General features: G+C 43.8%; 1 protein-coding gene across 5 annotated transcripts in view; it reads right to left on the minus strand.

The window, feature by feature from the left end:
* The window catches only part of FGF13 (fibroblast growth factor 13), a 332,528-nt gene that overhangs the window by 58,586 nt on the left and 253,430 nt on the right, over positions 1 to 20,512 (minus strand). For 4 of the 5 annotated variants that reach the window (XM_087749067.1, XM_087749070.1, XM_087749069.1 and 1 more), the window contains one exon: positions 436 to 546. In XM_087749067.1, the coding sequence (XP_087605193.1) occupies positions 436 to 546 (111 nt within the window). Of the gene's footprint in view, positions 1 to 435; positions 547 to 2,563; positions 3,214 to 20,512 lie in introns of those variants that run through there. The other variant, XM_009465277.2, reaches the window with a different exon arrangement.

Raw genomic sequence — 20,512 nt, forward strand, 5'->3', positions numbered from 1 at the left:
CTTTAAAATGATGATGAACTCTCATTGTGTGAAATAACGCAGCTCTATTTGAATGAGCCCCTGTTTAAGAGTAGAGATAGCGTTATTCTATTTCAGGCACTCTGAGTAGGCGAGCAAATTTTCCCTGTCGAAAAGAAAAAAATCTAATAAAATCCAAAGGACAGCAATGAACTTCTCTAGATTACCATGGAGATAACATTTGCTTTGTTTGTCATATGTGTCATCATTACCTCCTCTAGTTCATTATTTCTATAAGTGATTTTTATTTGCATTTCTCTCAGACCCAGTAAGTCCGAAAGACTTCTGCGCTGTGAGCAGGGTTAATGCCACTTCCACTCACTCAGTCATCCCAGGACAACAATTTTGAACGGACCTATATGGGAAGAATGAGACACCACAATTCACAAACACACCATTTATTCTCATGTCACTTACTATAACTACTGTCCTCCTCTTTTGTTCCATCAATTGTTCCATCTGCTTGCAACTGTAAGTGGTATCCTTGCCTGCTGTATAGCTTTGTTACTATACCTTTAAGCTGAGGCTCTGTAAAAAAACAATAGTGAGATTAATGTGGGAAATCCTGATGTGCCGTTCCAAGCGAGCAGGATGCTGAAAACTAATCTCCAGGTTTCTTCTGAAGGCTGAGATATGAAAAACACCCAAAACAAAAGCAGGGCAACCAGCTTTGCAACACTTTTCATTTAGGTTGAGATCAAATTTGTGTCTCTGAAATCAATTACCAAAATGATTAAATGCCACTTTCAATTGCAATGTAGGTAGCACAGGAAAATCTGCTTCCAGTGAATACAAATTCCAACAGTGTGCTGCTTGGCCTCAGGAGCTCAGCCCTATCTCATTTAAGATTAGAAATGAGCTGGCAAAGAGCGTATTCCGCATTTTAAAAAGGTGTGAGTTCTTAAATGGAAAGGAAAAAGAGGACTACTACGATAGCGCTAATAGGAGCCATAGTGACAGTTGAGAGCCTAAATATGTAGCAGCAAACGTTTAGCACAGGAACTGCTGCAGCTCTAATAAACAAACCCCCATTCCTCGCTGCTCCAAAGAGTACAGAGCATCCGAAGTGATAAACTACTCAATGAACATATGGAAAATGGAGGGGGGAACCCTGAAATCCAGCCATGTGTGGAACTGTAAAATAAATATTACCATAAGGGTTGAGGTAATTACCTCATCAGCTAGAAGAAGAAAGATCAAAACAACGCATAGTTTGGATAGGTTTCTTTTTTTCATAACCATTCTAAGATTCACAGTTAGAAAGCGAGATATCTCATATGGTTTCAGATCATTCTAGACCAAAATGTAAACAACAACGGGATTTGCTGACAAGACTGTCATTTAAGATATCTAGGTAATGCACCAGGAATAATTGCAAAAAAAGGTCTACTTCTACTGAATCCCAATGACATCTGCATTGTAGCCATTTCACACAATTATGCTTGTCAGGAGGTGATGCATCTCCACAGCTCGTTCCGCAACAACTTACTTAATTCCGAGATAAACATACTGGGAAGATCTGATGTGTCATTTCCAATAGCCAATGTCTGGATAAGACTCCTTGTGTTTGTAACCAAAGACATTAGGGAGCTCTGCTACTGTACTTCATTTTAGTAGGAGCTGAAGGCAAAAGCTTACAATAGTTTGCATAAGTATATTACTTCCTATTAGCAACATTTGATAAGGGTACTGAGGGATGCACAATTCTTATCGACCAACTTTTCTGACAAGAAATTCATCCAACCCCCACTTTGGCTTTTTAGCCATAATACATCCCAAAGCTGTTTGCAAATTGTGATCGAGGCACCTCTTCTGTGGCTGCTGAGAAAGGCAGACAGGTTAAGTGGCGAATGGCACCGATGTTTCAGCACAGCAAAGCAATAGCAACATTACCAGAGGGTTTTGCTCCTCCCACATACAAAAAAAACCCACTCAGATCAGGGACTGAGTCTTCATGCCTGGTCTTTTGCACCTCTGGCACAGAGAGCATCACGGCTGCAGGGCAGCTGCATGTATGAGATTCCTAGAAAGGAACAGGGCACTGAAGCAAAACTCTGGAAGGTGCCAGCGAAAGCAAAAAGCCTCGTCTGCAATCAGCAAATGAAGCACGGCACAGGCATTCTGTGAAGCAGGGAGACAAAACCAGATCTCTAGACCACTAAGTTATTTAACATACACCTGAAGGAGCTTTATGTGTGGGAACTTCCCCTGCAAACATCTCCCCCACAAATAAATCACGTGTGTTTGTATGTGTGGATGTGTAAGACAGGCTACTGAATTACAGGTACACAGACGTGCAAGTGAGGCAGATAGCAAAGGTGTGTGTTATCCAAATAAACCAGATGAACGTGAAAGGGAAAGGGAAAGGGACTGGCATGGGGTACCCACGCCTATCAGATCATACAAGCAAGGAAGGGCAATTTAATTTTGCGCATTCATTTTACCGGCCCTGAGGCGCTGGTCCCCCTTTCCCCATGCCTGATGTACATCCCAGTTTGCATTAAATTAAACAAAGCAACCCCCCAAACACATAACCCTTGCCAACCTGGTCGCCTTCTTCGCCTTTTCTTGGAGCCAAAGAGTTTGACCCTGGAAAACACATTCAACTTGTTCTTGTCGCAGCTTCCCTTGCTCTTGCTGGGGCTGTTGACACACTTACAGGCATTGGACTTCTCCCGCTCCCTGGCTTGTCTCTTCTGGCGGATCAGGGAGCTGGCGATGGCTGCAGCCATGGCCGCCACCGCCCCGGCACCACCGGCGGGTCAGGCACGCGAGGTTTGCTCGCTGGCCGCGGGCACCGCAGCCAGCATGCTGCTCGGCCCGTCCCCAATGCTGGGGACGCTGCCGGGCGCCTTGGCCAACGCCACCCACCACCAGTCGGCTTGGGAGCCCAGGTGACACCGGTGGGATGCTCACACCAGAGCCTGGGGTCAGGATGCAACAGTTTAGCTCAAGCGTTTTTGTCTGCTGAGATCTTCCCCTTTTGATTTTCTGATGCTTTTTTATTCCTCCCAACTTCTGGCAGGGGAAAGTTTGCAGGCAGAGGTGAGCGTTTCTACGGAGATGGAGCAGATCACTTGCAAGACATCCCTTGAGCTTCTCCAGACGTGCTATTCACATGCAGACATGGCACATCCACTTGGTGCAAGATCATTGCATCTCTCCTAGCCCCAATTTCTCCAGTTAACTTTTCTCCCCACCCGTCCCCTCCCCGTTCAAATCCCAGCAAACACCTGTTAGACTCCAGCAGGGGCTGTCCAGTTGCAGGGGTTTTCTGGATCCTTTTTCCTCTTCTCCCTTAAGAAGACATCCGAAGCAAGTGGTGATGGAGACACTGGGAGGAGGTGCCGATGCCTGGAGCCTTGGCTGCCTGCTGCCGAATGCCTCGGGAAGCCTCTTCCCCTCTGCTCCTTACAGGTGCCGCTGCCAGCACAGCCTCCCCTCCATGGACGCGTTCAGCTTTTGCATTGCAACACTTGTCACCAGTCAGTAAATAGCCAGAGCTCCCCTGACGCCTGGTCGCCGGCAGCTCAGCGCCGAGACTGCAGCAGCAGTAGTCCTCAGGCAGCAGATGCACGCACTCGCACACACCCCACGAGCTGTGCGCTGGATACAGAAATGAGACGACGCAGCAAGCCCCTTATCACCACCCTCCCCTCCTCCTCCTCTTCCTCCTCCTTCTCTCCCAGGCAAGGCAGCGAGCGGGAGACCTGCCCGGTGGCTCTTTGTGTGGAGAGTTGCGGAGGGGCCCCCGGGGTGCAGGCAGTGAGGAGGCAGGGGCTCAGGGTGGGCAGCTGGGGTGCACCAGCTCCCGCTGCCCACCCTTGCCAGCCCCACGGGCTGTGGGTACCTGCTTTTGACAGAGCTGCCTCCTGGGGAGGCGCAGACACCCAAACAAACGTGACTGTGATGAGCAAATAGCTGGCACCAGGTTTTCGGAAGCAGCGGAGTGAGGACACCTGGCCGGCAGCAGGAAGGTGGTTCGGGGAGGCAGGCAGGGGAGCTCCAGCCGTAGCTCTCCCCTGCCTTTTCCTCATCCTTACAGAATGGCCCCCTCTCTGCCTCATCGATTTATCAGAGGCTTTTTGCCTCTCTTGCCTTGCCCCCCCCCCACCCCGACACCTGCTCTCAGCTCTAGTTTTCTAGCAGAGACTAGAAAATCCTCAGAGAGAGCAATTTCCTTGTCATTGCTGTGTTCCCCCTCTTCCCTTTGTCCCCCCACGGTGCCTCTGTGTCCCTGGAGGCCAGGATCTCCTGCCAGCTGGGTTTATTCATCCCTGGCTAAGTGGGGGCCGGGCTGCGGGGGTACCAGGGCAGGGAGAAGCAGCGATGCCATGATGCCGGGAGCAGAGCCTGGTGTCAGAGCCAGGCACCGCGCTGTAGTTAATGCCCCACACAGCCAACACCGAACCCTGCACACATCTGTGCTCCAGGACATAGGAAGCAGGAGGTCCTGGGGGTCCCTTTGCAACCCACCCCCTGCTCTTCAGCATGCTTTCAACAGCTGGAGCCTGAAATAAAGCCGATTCAGGCTAGAAACAAAACAGAGATTTGCAACCCTGAAGGCAAACAACTATTGAAAGAATTTATCCCTGAGGCAGAGGGGATTTGCAGTCACTTGCAGGTGCTGAGGCAGGGTGGGATGTCCTGTGACTGGGAGGGGGGAGGCTGTCGGCTGGTTCCTTGCAGGAGCTGAGCTCACCTGGACCGTGATGGCAATGAGCTTCAGCCAGCCAAGTCCAGGAGCTGCGTCCTGTGTGCCCTGGGCCAGCCCCAGGGCTCCCCTGGGGCTATCGAGACAGAACCCATGCAGGTGGGTTGGTGTGACAGCACTGGATTTCTTTTCTTTCAGACTCTGCCAGGGTTCTCCCCTTCTTCCTCTCCTCCACACACCTTTGGCAAAACCACGCCGTCCTCCCCTCCCTCCCCAGGGTTGCACACTGCGGTCCCAGGCAAGCACAGCAGAAACTGTGTCACTTCAATATCTTCACTTCAAAGAGCTCAATTCAAAAGCAGTTCGCTTTAGCTCCGCAAACATTACAGTCCTTCCCTTGACTAGAAACATCTCACAACAGGTACAAATCTGTTTCCTCCAACTGGGAACTCCTGTCCCAATAAAACATGTTGTGTGGTCAGGCCTTCCAGAAATGCCCATAATGCACAAGTTTTCAGATGATGTCTGACTGAAAGTGTAACATCTGCCATCACAGCCTGAGACCTCGACAGCTGACATGGTATATTGAATTTGGCAGCCCCACGTACCCATCCACAATACCACTTTTCTGCAAGAAGTATATGTATACATGTATAGGTGTATATACACATTCACTCACCTTTGTTTATGAGGCACTTTATGGCATCCACATATTCATATTAAGTAAATACTCCTAATTTCTTATTTTGGTTAAACGGTAGGGTAAAAATAACTGTAATTCACAAGTTCCACCACTACCCTCATCTGCCAGTCCACATAAGACATGTGAAATCCAACCCAAGAGACAGCCAGTCGGATATTATTAGTAATAACTCATCCTACTCAACTCACCGGTAACGTACTATGAATTTTACCATCTTTCCACTTCCAATACAGTCACGAGTGAGACTTGTTTTTCCTGAGACTCACCCATTACTTTGTAAATATTCCCAGTTTGGAAAGCAGCGTTTGATCTTCAGATCAAAGTGAAGCTGCCTCCTTGTGATCTGTCCTATAGGTGAGATGACATTTCATTTTCACAAAGACTAACCATAACTCAGAATTTGGCTAACCTTGAAAAGCTTGGGGGAAAGCAGTATATAAAAGCAGTATTTAGGATATCTTTCTGCCAGCATTCCAGCCTGCATGCTTAAAATCCATAATGAAAATTCATTTGCACAAATGTTCCTTGACAGATAACTAAAGAGAGGAATAAAAATAGCATATATGCATAATCAGATTTAAGTTTCAAAAAACATTCCTCCAGTTTTTTTGTATGATCAGCCTCTCCATCTATCGGTACTCCTACAAACATGTCTTCATTTACTATAAACGGCACATGAAAATGAAGATCTTGTTGGGAAAATGTCTTTGGTACAGGACCAGTCTTTGGACTACTTCAGTGTTACAGATATAAAAATCTCAAGGATCAGCTTTATTTTCTTTGAACAGCAAGAGCTGTTCACTCCTCACTACGCTAAAAAGGTAAAATAAAATAAAATAAAATAAAATAAAATAAAATAAAATAAAATAAAATAAAATAAAATAAAATAACATTCCAAGCAACTTTTTGAATGTAGAAGACAACCAGACACTCCTTGAACACGCGTCCTGTTTCTTTGTGTGTGATCTTTGTAATGGGGCACACTTAAAGCAAAAGAGTAAATTGCCAGCCCCATTTCAATCAAGAATTAAGCACCTCTTAAGAAATCAGCATGGGACAGACTTGTACAGTTACTGTCGGAGACAGCGCCATGATCTACCTGGAGCTGGGATTTGACCCAGCAACAATTCCACTGTTTTGAAGTAGGCAAAGATCTCACCTGCTTTTGATTTCTATTTTTTCCTCCCAGTCACCTGTTGAGTTTATACTGATGATTATTTCCATGATTCTAAGCATTAGAACCTCCAGAAGTTGCCCAGATTGGGCAAAAGTAAAGCCTGCAATTTGGTACCACGGCCCCCCAAACCAGGACTGGCTCTTCGACTAACACAGGACGTGGTTTTCAGCCAGCACAAGGCGTGCTGCCCTCACTGCCTGGCTTCTGCAAGAAAAGGCATCAAACCCCCATCATTGCCCCAAACTGCAGGCAAGCACCGTTGGTTGTTTCACCAAATTAGAGGAAAGTGCAAAACCTTTGGGTTTTGCTCTATCCTCCTTGAACCATTTGCACTGTGGCAGGTCCCAGACCACTGCTGGTTCCCATGAGTCTGAATCCATCCCGAGCGCAAAAGATTTATAATAGGTCCTATATAAACAGGTAGATGCTGGGCAAAACAAATGCTGCACAAAAATTGAGACCAGAAGAAAAATCACAAGCCAGCACCAGACCTCGCCGTCATGAAACAAGCTGCAAGTTTTGACAAGCCGCCGCGGCTTTGCAGCATGCCTGGGGCCAGCTGCAGCCTGTGAGCAGAGGACCTGCTTTCCCCCACTGCTGATCGCCTGTGCTATTTGGGCACATGAATGTCAACAGATGTGATCGAGCGCAGAGCGGCGTATCAGTGCAGCATTGCTGTCAGAGGAGGGAATGGGTCGGGGAGAGACGGCAATTTCCAGCTGCCTGTTCAACTGCACCGGTGATTGGCACAGGAGCCCAACGTGTGACTCGCCGAGGGACCCGAGCTCCTCTGTGCCCTACAGAAGCATTAACAATTCTCATGACGTGTTGCCACAAAGCAGGAACTTACTGCCAGCACCTTGGGTCAAAATATCCCATCCTGACTAAACAGTATGTTCAGTTCTTTCCTCTTCCCCTATAAACAAGTACCAAAAGATTTATAGTAGGTCCTATATAAACAGGTAGATTCTGGGCAAAACAAATGCTGCGTGAAAATCAAGACCAGAACAAAAATCACAAGCCAGCTCCAAACCTCACTCAGCCAAGCATAAACCCCAAACCACCCCTTTACATTTACGAGACTGAAGCTGCTTTGGTGTGACAAAATTTCAGCCTGGCATGGGATGTCAGGAGTCCCTCTCGAGGTTCTGTAGTTCTTGCTGGGGTAACATGCTACTGCTCTTACAGAACAAGCAGAATAAAAAAGCTTCAGGAGTCAAATCTACGGACTATTTCCACTGCCTATGCTCCCAAAAAGTAGAGAATGATTTTCTGCAAAGTGCCACCAGAATCGCTTCTCTCTCTTTTCAGGTTGAGATAAACAAGACTTCATCCAGTCGGGTATGACACAGCAGCACTGAGGCCCCCAGTGATTTTTTCCTCTTTAAGTAAACAGAATTACTATTCACCAGGAAACAGAGCAGTTCAGACCCAAGCCCCGCATCACTTAGCTCCTCTGTGAAACATCCTGTGGAAATGACTCAGCCTTTCCTCTGCAGCCAGCTCCGCGGCTGGACACAAGCGCTGCAGAACGGCGAGTCTCCAGGTGCCCTCTGCTCGGGGGATGAGCACGGTTTGCTGGCCAGTTCACTACCCCTGAAAGCCTGGGTTTTTTTTAGATATGAGCCAAATTAAGAGTCAGCTAGAGGTTTATTTCTGAGTGCAAGGTGGAAAAAGGTATTAGTAGAAGAGCTGGGCCTTCAGGCAGCCTCAGACCAAGAGCTCAAATTTGAGGATATTTTAGTCAACAGACCAACTGGGCTACCTTAAAATGAACCTTAACAGTAAAGGTCAGCTTCAATAACCAGCTGCAGGCCTTCATACAAGCTGCATTGCTGTAAACAGAAGTATTTTTATGCCAAGACCATAAGGGCACTTGTAAATAGTGACACGGATGTTCCTCTGTGTGTCTGTGCCATGGTTCCTTGCAAAAGTGCACTGTGCAGCCCTGCTCAGTAACAGGAAAAAAATCAAAATAAATTCCAGTGACACCGGTGTAGACATGTCACTTGGACCCACTTTACCTAAGAGCTCACTTGTTCGTGTGGAAGCATAGTCAATTCAATAGTTCAAGGGATTAGGCGGCTGGTTGATTTTTGTCTTCTCAGAGTAGAGAATCATGAATCTCAACAGCAGAACAACTGGTGCACAGGACTGGATGTGCTGAAACTGGCCCCCATCCAGCAAAGCAGAGAAACATGTCTCTGTCTTCAACATCTGAGTCATCTCAATAAGACTACTAAGATATTTAAAAAATAATTATGCGCCAGATGCATTACAAAAGGTTCTCATATCCTAATCCTGTTCTCTTATCAGATCTGCACAAGTCTGCTAGTACAAGGTTCACTCACTCTGGCAAGAATTTGGGCCTCTTCTTCATGACTGACATGCCCTGCTGAATACTCAGGATGGCCATGAGATCTCACATCAAGAACATCAGCTTTCTCTCAGATTCTCAGAGAAAATACTAATGAGAGAAACCCCAGTTCTGCCCCTTCCCAGCTGTGAATTCTGATTCCTCTACAACACTGTCTCAGTCAAAACTGGATTTGATCTGACTGTGTCCCCTGATGGAGCAGGCATTTTTGGAAAAGGAGGGCATTGTTTGAAGGTAGAAAAATGGAAATATTTTTGCCTAGGTTAATCCATATTCAGTCATCCCAAAATGTCAACCACAAAAGATCATCTATCCGGTGCATAAAAGATCAGTGCCAATCAGCTGGGAAAGGTCACAGAACAAAGAGAAGAGATCAGCTCCCACAGCTCTGCGGGCTCCCAAATTGGGAACACGTTATTCTGGTGTCTCGGGGGGCCCAACCTGAGCCAGGAACTTGCAGCAGTGACCGACCAACTTCTCTCTGCCCATCGCAAAGCCATAGCAAAAAATACTCCGGAGCCTCCCGCATCAGTATGCACAGAAGTATCTGTTCATTCACCTCTCAGCGTGATGACTCTCGGAATTGTCAATGCAAATGACAGCATATCATCCCTGAAATATTTACATCTCAGCATGGGACACACAAGAAGCGTGGGCTATATGCCACTGTCAAACTTAACATAAGGCCACTTTACACATGACAAAACACTGTAAATAGTCCTTCACAGACCCAAACCAAGTTGCCTAGAGATTGTCACATTACTCAAATGGATCTTTTTCCACCTTTTCATAGATCTGATGGTTCATCCTCTGTCAAGAGCTTGACAAGAACAGACTCACTGGGTCTCCAATGAGTTGGGGCCTCTGAGAGTTCTCCCTCCTCCCACCTGCACCCAAGCTTTTCTACCAGCTTCTCACAGCCATGGCACTTGCTTTGCTCAGAAGCCAAGTTTTGCCCCATTGCTTGACTTCACATAACTACAGAACCCAATTCACTGCAATCATGTAATGAATGCCAAGCTTGCTGCTTCCCGTTGCTGTATTAACGATGTAAAACCCATCTGTTTTCTAATAATGAAACCAAATTGCCTGGGGTGGGATCAGAAGAGCCTGGCAATGGTTTTCTGTGACTTACTTGACTGCTGAGATCATGGCCCCAAGTTCACACAGGACAAATGAGAATGTGAACAGAGCAGGTCACAAATGAAAGGGACTTCAAGCAAAAAGGGCCATGTCTTGGATGGAGGCAGGGCTCTCCCGGAGCTGGAGTTAGACCCTGCACTGGGTCGCTGCTTCTGCATATGTGCAAGTGGGGGCCTTGTTCCGCTCACTGTCATGGAACTGGAACCAGTTTACCTGAGCAAAAATGCTGGTCTCAGTTTCAGTAACCAGAAGTATATCCTTGAGGATTAGGAAAAGGGCCATGAGCCCAAACTTCTGAATTCTATCTCAGTTCACCATGTAATAACCACAATATTAATAGTGATCTAACAAGACATATCTGACCTAAGTTCAGTGATGTAACAGTTAGGTTTACCTAAGCTCATCTGACCAAATATCTGGGCTGTACAACCAAGAAAAAAGAGAGAAAGTCACCTCCAGATGGCAATTCATTCCCATCCAAAAAAGCACCATTATTTTCACAGCTGCATGAAGGAAAACAGTACCTCTGCCTTACTGAACTATCGTTGCGGGGTGATTCAGGCTGTAATCTACGTAATGCATCTTTATAATAAATAATATTTACCACCATCAAAACTAAGTAATCACTTAATGAAGGTCCATGTGGCTCACTGTCTTGCTTCTGGCAGTGCTCAGTAATACGTGTGAATATAAAAACAGCCCAAGCAGTCGCACAGTCGCACTGCCCACACACACATACCTTCCAGCAATTGGCCTCATGGCAACTGCAGGCTTAGCAGGAGCAGCTGCTGGCAAAAGCAGAGCAAAGGTGACATCTATAAATCACACAGGGATTTTGATGTGAAAAATACAACGTATCATAAGTAAACAGAGGGGAATTCATTAGCATAACTTAGATGCACTCTTTTTGCAAGCAGCACTCACAAGTAACATTGGCTAGCAAAACAGAAATGAGAACCACAAGCCAGCATTTGCTGTATTGGATTTAAATAGGTCTGGAGACTAGAAAAATTGTGTATGCAAATTCTACATAAGCAAATTAGAAGAAATTCAGAGAAGTCAATTCAGAGAAGGAGGCTAATAGCAGAACATCTGCTACTGCTCCCAATATTCGCATTAGGCAGCTGGGTACATTTCTGGGGACTCAGACCTCATCAGAAAGCACAGAAAGGTTTTGTTGCTATTCAGAGAAACAATGATCAGAAATCAGAGAAAGAGAGATGAAGCTGCCTGAGCTGAGCACTGTTATTCCTCGCTTAAGTCTGGCCGAACTACAACAGGGACACATTTGCTTGTACAGAGACTGGATAACTGTCCAACTTGTAGCTGCATTTCTATCTAAAACCACCATAAAACCAGTAGAATTAAGCTGCAGAAGTAGATACAAATATAATAGCATGATTTTAATTAAATTCCCAGTCCATATGTATGGCCTTCGCAACTCCCCAGCCATACTGCTAAATCATGCTGAGCTAAACTCACAGCAGAGAGACACCATATTTAGCAGATAACTATATATCATCAGGATTTCTGTCCTCTCCCTTCAACCCTCTTCTCTTTGCTTCTCATTTTCCATCTCTTCCCACCAGGTTATTCTTTCCTTCTTTCATTAAAAATTACAACATGCTTCTAATGAGCAGTAGCCACAAAACCTGTCAGTGTCTTGGTGTCCTTATCCTTCATTTCAGGTCAACTTAATCTTGTCTACAAACAAACAAACTTAGTTTATCTTTATCTACAACACAACATTCCAAGGCCAGGGAGCTTTTGCTGGGAAAGAAAGGACAAAGAGCAGAATTTGATCCTAAGCCTGCTGGTTTGTAAGAAGTTATCTTGGCTGATCTTTCCATGCTGTCATTCAACCAATTCCATTCAGCCCATTCCATGTAACCGTAATGAAGGAAGATCTCCTTGCATTTTCTTGTATCCTCTATGGGGCAGCTATGAGAGGTTAAAGAGTCTAATTGTAAAATAGCACCTATATGTACAGCTGCACAGGTAAAACATGTAGCCACACAGAATTCATGAAATTCTGCAGCACTCTTTGAGGCCTGCAGGATTCCCAGGCAGTTCCCCTCATATGACTGGAGCAAGAGCCATGGCTCCCAGAGGCTGCTGGCCTCTGGCTGTGTTTCCTCTGGACTGTGACTGGGATTGGATGGCTCAAACCTCTGCAAATATGGGTTCTATATTCATAATATGGACACTTAAACACAGGCACTTTTTTCTGCCTTTCTTCTTTCCGACTTGCAAATATGAGCAAACTCAAGATGTTTCAACAATGCTGAGATGCACAAACGCCAGAGAATCAGAGTTGAGCTGTTAATGCTGGGAGAAACTTCCACCTCCCTCAGGCCTTGCTTTTTTTCCCAGCTCTGTAATTTAGAAACGTCTTACTCAGTGGCTATATTTTTAAACCATTATTGTCATAAATTTTAGCCTACTTAAAAAGTTCTGATGTAAAGCCTTTTTAGGAGGCTTTTGGCAAAATATAGAGTTTCCTGTACAGGAAGCATGCTGTAGAACATTAATTTGTAAACAGTTACAAACCAAACAAATGGGACAGATTTCCAGTACTTTCAGTCGAAAACCCAAACGTATAAAATTACTGCTAAAACCAGAAACAAGAGGGACACCTAGAGTTACTTCTTGTAACCGCCCCGGCAAGGTCATTCACTTTCTTTTCAAGTTTTGTTTCGGTCACTGGCGGTATTTAATTACGACAAACGTACGTGGTGCCTCCGGCTGTAATCAGCAGCGAACCTGAAAGCGCAGGGTTCAGGCAAGCAGGGAGAGCCCCTGTGATTTTGCATTTAACGCTGGGTTTTTACGTTTCCCCGGCGGCCGGTGGAGCCGCTCCCGCTCTCGGTGCGGCGGCCGCGGGGGAGAGCGCCCGGCCGGCGGGAAGGGAGCGGCGGCCGCTGTCCGCGGTGCTGAACGGCCGCCCCGCATCCTGCCCCGCTCCGCCACCTCGCAGAGTCCCCGGCCCTTTACACCGAGTTTACATCCAAACATCAAGGCCCATAATCAACCGCCAGCATTTCTTTTGCATATTGTGGCTAGCCAACGTACTCCCCAAAAGCTAACCTATAGCAAAAGCTTTTGACGGTTTCAGACCCGCTTCTTCTTTACCGCTATCACGCTATTAAACCGTAGCGCTTTTGCAAAAGAGCAAGGCATTTAGTAGCTAATAATCTGGATTACATATTAAGTGATTATATTTTGTAAATGCATTTTTAACCTGCCAAAACATTGCAGACTGCTTACTTCACATTCTACACTTTACTAGACTTAGATTTACTATATTAATTTCGAAGAGAAAAAAAACATGGATGCCGCGTGCAATGTCATAAAAGTTGCTTACTAATCATGTTGAGTTATTTTTAATAAAGAATGATACACATCCCAGACAGTTAATATCCAGCTCTCACGGTTAATATCGAACTCTCTGTACACACTGCCTATCAGATTATTGTTTGATATTGGGGCATTTTCCAAGAGTCCTTGGATCTGTTTTTCTCTTCTAGCTGTAGGGCGTTGGTTCTTACAGTAATCTGATCATTTCACATTCCAAATGCAGAGAACACACTTTTTTGTTATTAAAGAAAAATAAATTACACTATCATAAGCATTTAACTAAAACATTTGCAAAAGAACAGAGAAATGCTGACGTTTTTGTATTAAAAAGGTTTTCAAGTTATTAACACCATAACAAGATTGTCTTCAGCTACTGTTAGGCACAGGACTCTCATGAAAGGCAATTAGAGCAGAACTGGAATATTAATTTTTTTTTTTCCTTAACGCAAGCTTTATACTGACAAAAAGCTTGGGTACAAAATCAACTAAATATATGGTACGGGTGTATAAAAGGCCATAAAATCAACCTGTGCGACATTTGAAACACATATTCAAACAGGACAAATTTGCCAGTTCAGCAGCATATTCAGTATATTTACAGTTCTAATCAGTAGGAATTAACAATAACACTTTCCTTTTCCTTCTTAAATAGTGTATTTTTAGAGTTATCAAAGAAAATTCATGAAGTCAAAGAACGACCACATTCTTAATATTAATAAATATTAAGCGTTGATTTCATTATATAGTTTATCACCTCTACAGAGGATTAGTTGCCAGGAAATACCTCCTAGTTTTTTCCTGTTAAAATATTGCTTAAATACATCTTACCTGAATAAGACTTTCTTAACCCCAAAGCCATGCTGCCTTACAAGCTGCTCCTACCCAGACAATTGCAGTCTACATTTGGAGCAGACACACAGGGAGTAGATCAGAGAAAGTTTAAGGCATATTTAAAGTATTCTCTAAGGTACTGGCCAGAAACATCAAGCCCATACTCGCGGTATAGAGAGATCATTAATGGGCATTAGTGACAGACCATTATGACTTTCAGAGATCATTAAAGATTCATAATGTAGCTGTATTGTTCTGGCAACATCTAACCATTTCTTGGACATAAATGTACATTTCTCCTACATGATTTACTTAAACTTATTATTTTTGAGTGTCAAATTTTATTTTCTGCCTCCTAGAATTACAAGGAATGCCTGTAACAGGATACCGTAGTACATTACGCCAGCCATAGGAGCCTGGTGCTTGGTTTAGTTGATACCCTTTATTGTAAAGCATTTTGCAATATGAATAGCTCAACAACATTCATGAGGTAGAATATGTACCATGCTTTCTTTCTTCTTTAAATAAGCTGCGTTATTGATGTACCGTAAATGTTACAAGTATAAAAAGCACTTAGAAGAATTACATTTGATAGAAATTCTGAAATAATTACCTTTTGAAATTTTTAAGCTTTACCTCTGCATTTCAGAAAAGCTGGTCGTTTGATATTTGGATTTAGTGAAAAATATTGAAGATATTCTAGTTAGGGTCAACCAAACCAGCTACTCCTACTGCAATTTTGACAAGTGAAGAAAACACTGAGATTTGTTTTTGAAGATGTACAGTACTGCAAACACTGTGGTCCAAAATGTGACTACAGTTATGCTTCAGTTGTGTTAATCAAGGGCTGGATTTGAATTGTCTGTTGCTGAACTTGACTGAGACCTTGTTTAACTCATCCTTCTTCAGCACAGCAAGTTAAGCCCATGTTCACATATTATATAAGTAAAGAGATTTAGGCAATTTAGAAGCAGAGTCAGATTTTGAAGTCAAATACTGTCTCTAAGTGTGATTTGGTCATTGTGGAGTCACATAATTACAAGTAATATAGAAGAGCTATTTTAAAAGGCTCTGCCTCTTCACCAGGAGTTACCACTCCCTCCAAGACACATTTACAAGTCACATGTGCATGAGCTTGGTTTATTTTGCAGTGCAGTGGACCTGCAGTGAGCACATACCAATTTGCATGTCAGAAGGAAAATCACCAAACTCCAGCTGAGGAGCAGTAACTTCTTAATTCCTCTAACACACTTGCAAATGCATGAGACGTGCTAAGGATTGGGCCCTTAAATTCATAGACAAGTAAACATCTTCCAGATGCTGGGTTTTAGGTACTAAAATGAAATCTAGCAACTGAAGTCACTGAAGCATTTTAACATGTTTTAGCATTTATGTTTTGCTGAATCTAGACCTGACAGGTGAAGCATGCCAATTTACTACTAATAAACAATTTTCCCAAAATAATATTTCAGTGTTTACTAATACACATTACTGCTTATGTACTTGGAATTCACAACAACAAGTGTGCAGAAACAAATCATGCTGTGAATTGCACAATTTTAGAATATTCACTGTTTATTATGCCACGGTTGCTTATAATCAAGCTGTGAATATTGCTGATACCCAAATACACTGAAATATTAAGAACATCCTTAATTATTGCTGCCAGAAACAAACAGTACCACACCACGAAAACTGCAGTGGGGCAAAAAATGAAGTTGATTCTGAGACCCATCCACTTGGAAATGGCACCATTTTCACAAAAAGAAGTCAAAAACCCATGTGGAAGAACATACCCAAGCCCATCTCTAATCGCCTGCTGAGTTCTATTGATTCCAAACAACCGACCTTGAGTTGATAGGTTTTATGTCACCCACGTCAATTATTGACAGGCAGTCAAAAGTCAGCAGTGGCATCGCTTACTGCCTTGCAATTATAAACAAGGTTAATCGGCTTGTAAATGTAGTTCTTTTTCCACAAGCACCAGTGCATTTAACTCCTTTTCCCAAGGCCTACATAAATTTGTAATGACAACTCCCTAAAATTTACACAGTTCTATTAAAATTTCAGTATTCTGTCCTCTTCAGCTACCTCAAGCATGGTTTAAGCGATTCAGAATCATTCTTACGGTTTTACAATAAAACTGGAGTTGCATATTGAAAACATAACCTGTGTCCAGCTAATCCTTATTACCATCTAGTTATTCATTGCATATTAACTTGTTTTATTGTTTTTATTAATAAAAGGAAAATACAGCTCATGTCTAATCTCCACTTTGTTTTGATCACTTTATGTCTACCATGTGCCCTCAGTACATGACTAGAATCACCCGGCATAAAGGAACACAGCTCCTTGGAGATCCCTGCATTTAGACCAGCTAAAACCTTACCTCTACTAGAGTATCAGTTACCTCTGTGGGGTGCCAGTTCATAAAAGCAACTTTATAGTGTGGTGTAGGACCTGCAGCAAAAGGACTACAAGTAGAATTTGGAAAAAAACAGTCATTTTACATTATGTATCAATAAAAATGAAGCTGACATTTGCTATGAAATACTCACTGGAGATTGCCATGTTATAACTAGTGGATGACTGATGAGTAAACAACTAAGGAAAATGAGAAAAGATTGTTTGGAGAGGAAATTTACATTTCTAACCATCCAAGGAGGAAAGCTCAAATTAGCCCTCCAAAAGAGACAGTAGTGAGTCAAACCCAGTCCTTTTAAGGCACAATTTCATCAGTTTACCCATGGTATTATGCGCCACACCTATTCACTTTACAGGTGACCAGAACAGATGACTTGGCAGGTCTCAGTAGGGTTTGCAGCCCCACGTTACCATGCTGGCTGGTGTGGGGATAGTGCAGCAAGGACTGTAACAAGCACTCTCCTCCCAGAAATCACAGCCACACTACCAGCGTGGTGCTCTACCTTCTGTACATGTTCTCCACAACAGACAAACTTTGTCTAGTTTGCATCTAAGCAATGAGGCATGCTGAAATAAGGGCCCAAGCACATCCAAAGATGCTAGCATGGGTATCAGAGAAATGACACACATTATTGCTCTGCTGTGGCAGAAAAATAGCCCCTTGCCATGACTGCAACATGGGATCAGATTAATAATCTTGCAAATTATTAGGCATTCCTGTTTCAATTAATCCTACTTTGCAGTTTTGAACTGATCCCCTTGAGAAAAATAACAATCAGGCTTGACCTTATTCCCTGGAATCCAACAAAAAAATCTCCAACTCATTGGTGTGGCAGGAAGAGGCTGAGCGCTCAGGCTCCACTGCTGCTGCTGCTGCTATGACCGAAGAATCTCAAATGCAAAATATAGATGAGCAGGCACAGCACTGTTGTCTCAGCAGTCCCGCAGCAACAGCATGAAACGTTGAACAGATGCTCCAACAGAAACCTTCCAGGACAATACAGATGATGACTAAAAGAAGGTTCCTGCCTTCTTGGAGAAGAGGGACTAAGGAGAAGAACGTGCTCTAAACTGCTGTCCAGCCAGACGAAACACCCATTTGGGGTTTTAGAGCCTGTTGCTCTACATAGACTATTTTTGTATTAGTGACCATTATATTTTCATAGAGTCATTCAGCTGTTTCAATTATAGCCCCAAAACAAAGTGACCCAATTCATCCTATTTTATACGTATTTCAGACTATTAAAAATACCATATATTTGCCTGGAATTATCTGCGATTCCTTTTTTTTTTTTTTTTTTCTTTCTCTCTTTTTTACCTGATTGTACTACTCTGTCATGCAACCCAAAATAAAGAAGAAACCCCTTAAAGAGTGAAACTATTTAATATTCTGATGCTGGAATGCTGCCGTTTCTAATTGCCGAGGGGAAGCTGCGTGAAGCGAGCGCAGCCCTAGCACTTTCTTTCCTTGGCTTCATCTGCCACCTGGTGGTCCAGTCCCAGGGAGCAGAAAGCAGCGTTTTTATGGCAGGACCCTGCATGTGCCAACGGGCACCTGGAGTTTAGTGCTGATTTTAAGGCTGCAAAATGCAATGAGCAGCACGGCAGTTGCAGACATCTGTGCAGTTCACGTCCACACACAACGCAGTAGGTTTAAAAAAATGTTCTGCAATTAAAACATTTGATGCTTTAACAGAAAGGGCAAGTTAGAAATTCAGATTTTTCAGCATATGAAACTAAACAGCTGCAAACTCCCAAGATTCAGAAATTGTCCCAACAATTTATAACACTTATTACAAGTTCTTGAGCCCAATGGAAGCTCATTTGCAAAAGCAGGGCTCACAGTCAGGCATAGGATTGAAAGCAGAAAAGTGTGAGAGCCACTTTGTTAACCCGCCTGCAAACAGCTTGCAACGTCCCACTGTTACACCACGAGAATAAAGCAGGAAGGACAGAATAAGTACTAGCCTGAACTTTTTAAGCTATTGTATTTTATTTGGAATACAATATTTATTTTTATTCTATTCAGAACATTTCAGTAAAGTTGCAAAACAAAGTATAATCAAAAGTAACTCCTATTTTCTCATTCTGAAATCAATAGCCCTTATGTGTGTTGTCCCACATGTTGTACAGGGACAAGACGACACTGCAATTCCCCTGCCAGGGCGATCTGGTATCTGCATCACGTCACTTTGCAGCTGCAGGTGGGAAGGTAAATATTTACTACTACCAGGAGCTGGCCTCTTGGGGAAAACCTAAAGGCCAAGTCTACTTGGCACAGTGTGGCGCTGTGCAGGGATATTCTGGCTACCGTGAGTCTAGCAGCATTACCATTCATTAGCAGACAGAATGCTTTGTCCAGCATTCCCAAGATACCCAAGAGAGCACAGTACCTTTGCACTGACACACTCAAGATAGGTGTCTTGAATCATTTCTATCTCTGATATACAGGGAAAATGAGACAAATATACATTAGGTTACTTGCCCATGCTCCCCGTGCACCAGGGAGGTGGTGGCAGCCCCGTGTATTTGCAGAGGCTTTTGGCAGGATGACTGCAGCAGCTTGCTTGGCTCTTACCATACCCCAAGGAAAGACACATGCGTAATGTGGGCAAATGCTGACTAACACAGAGCAAACATTAAAAAAAAAAGAGCTACAAGTATTCTTACAGCCACCTGTGTATTTACATGAGCCCTGTGTGATGACATCCTTCTGATCCATTATACCTGGAAAGCAAATTTCAATCACACCGGCAAACTTCTACATCAAACACAGTTTTTACTTACTCGCGAAACATGGAAAAGAAAACACAGCAAATGTCTAATCCAAGCCCTCATAACAGCATGATCCTACTCATATCTGGTATTCCAGGTGCTGGAGAGCAATTTTTAAAGCTAAAAGGAGCATTTTCCATTACAGACCAAAACTAAGATTAACCCTTCACTAGTTTGCCAGTTAAGGGAAGAGAGCTGGATGCTACACATATGTTTGTCGTGGGGTTTGCAAAAGCACCTAAGAGAATTGGGAGTATAAAACTCCATTACGTTTCCCTGACACGCAGGTATTGAACTCCCTAAAGTGCTTTTGAAAAACCCCACTGAAAACCACATTGAAACAACTGCGAGAAAATACCGGGCAGATGTCAGGGATGAGGAGATCAGCAGAGACTCCACCCCCATCCCCCTGCTCCATGCTGGAGCAGCCCAGATGAACTGAGTCTGGTGGTGACTATCTCCCTACCTGAGGAAATCCCAAAGACCCTGGTCCAGGTCAGAGTCGAGCGTGAAGTATCCAAAGCCCTGTCCTGGCCAAATGGCAGGCAGCCCAACCACAGCGGCTGCAGCATTCAGTAATGAGCAGATGGTTTTGAAATGATGGCGCCTCTTGCCAAGTCCGACCCATTCCGACTCCTCTGTTTCTGCATTACTCATGCCATTTGCAAATGCTCTGTGCAAACACAACTCACAAGGAAAGCTCTTCTCTCAGCAGCCTGCAAGCATTTACAGCCAAAATCAATACGCACATCAGTGCTCGTACAAGTAATTTCATTTATGATAATTAAATAAATTAACTCTAATAAAATAATGATTTCACTATTTACCAGAAGAAAATAATGGGTTGAAAGTAATTTAATTTGACACAAACTTGGGGTTGGGTCTGATCCTTCAGATTTTATTCTTCATTTCTGCTGATAATTTATAACAGTGCAAATCATCATTACTTTATTTTCATGCAATAACATATGAAAATAAACTCCTGAAAATATTGACCTAAGCCCTGGACAGAAAAGGATGAGCAGATACCCCTGAATGCGAGTCAGATAGGGA

Source organism: Nipponia nippon, unplaced genomic scaffold, assembly GCF_047370975.1.
Source record: "Nipponia nippon isolate SJK-2023a ecotype South Korea unplaced genomic scaffold, ASM4737097v1 scaffold_12, whole genome shotgun sequence".
NCBI lineage: Eukaryota > Metazoa > Chordata > Aves > Pelecaniformes > Threskiornithidae > Nipponia > Nipponia nippon.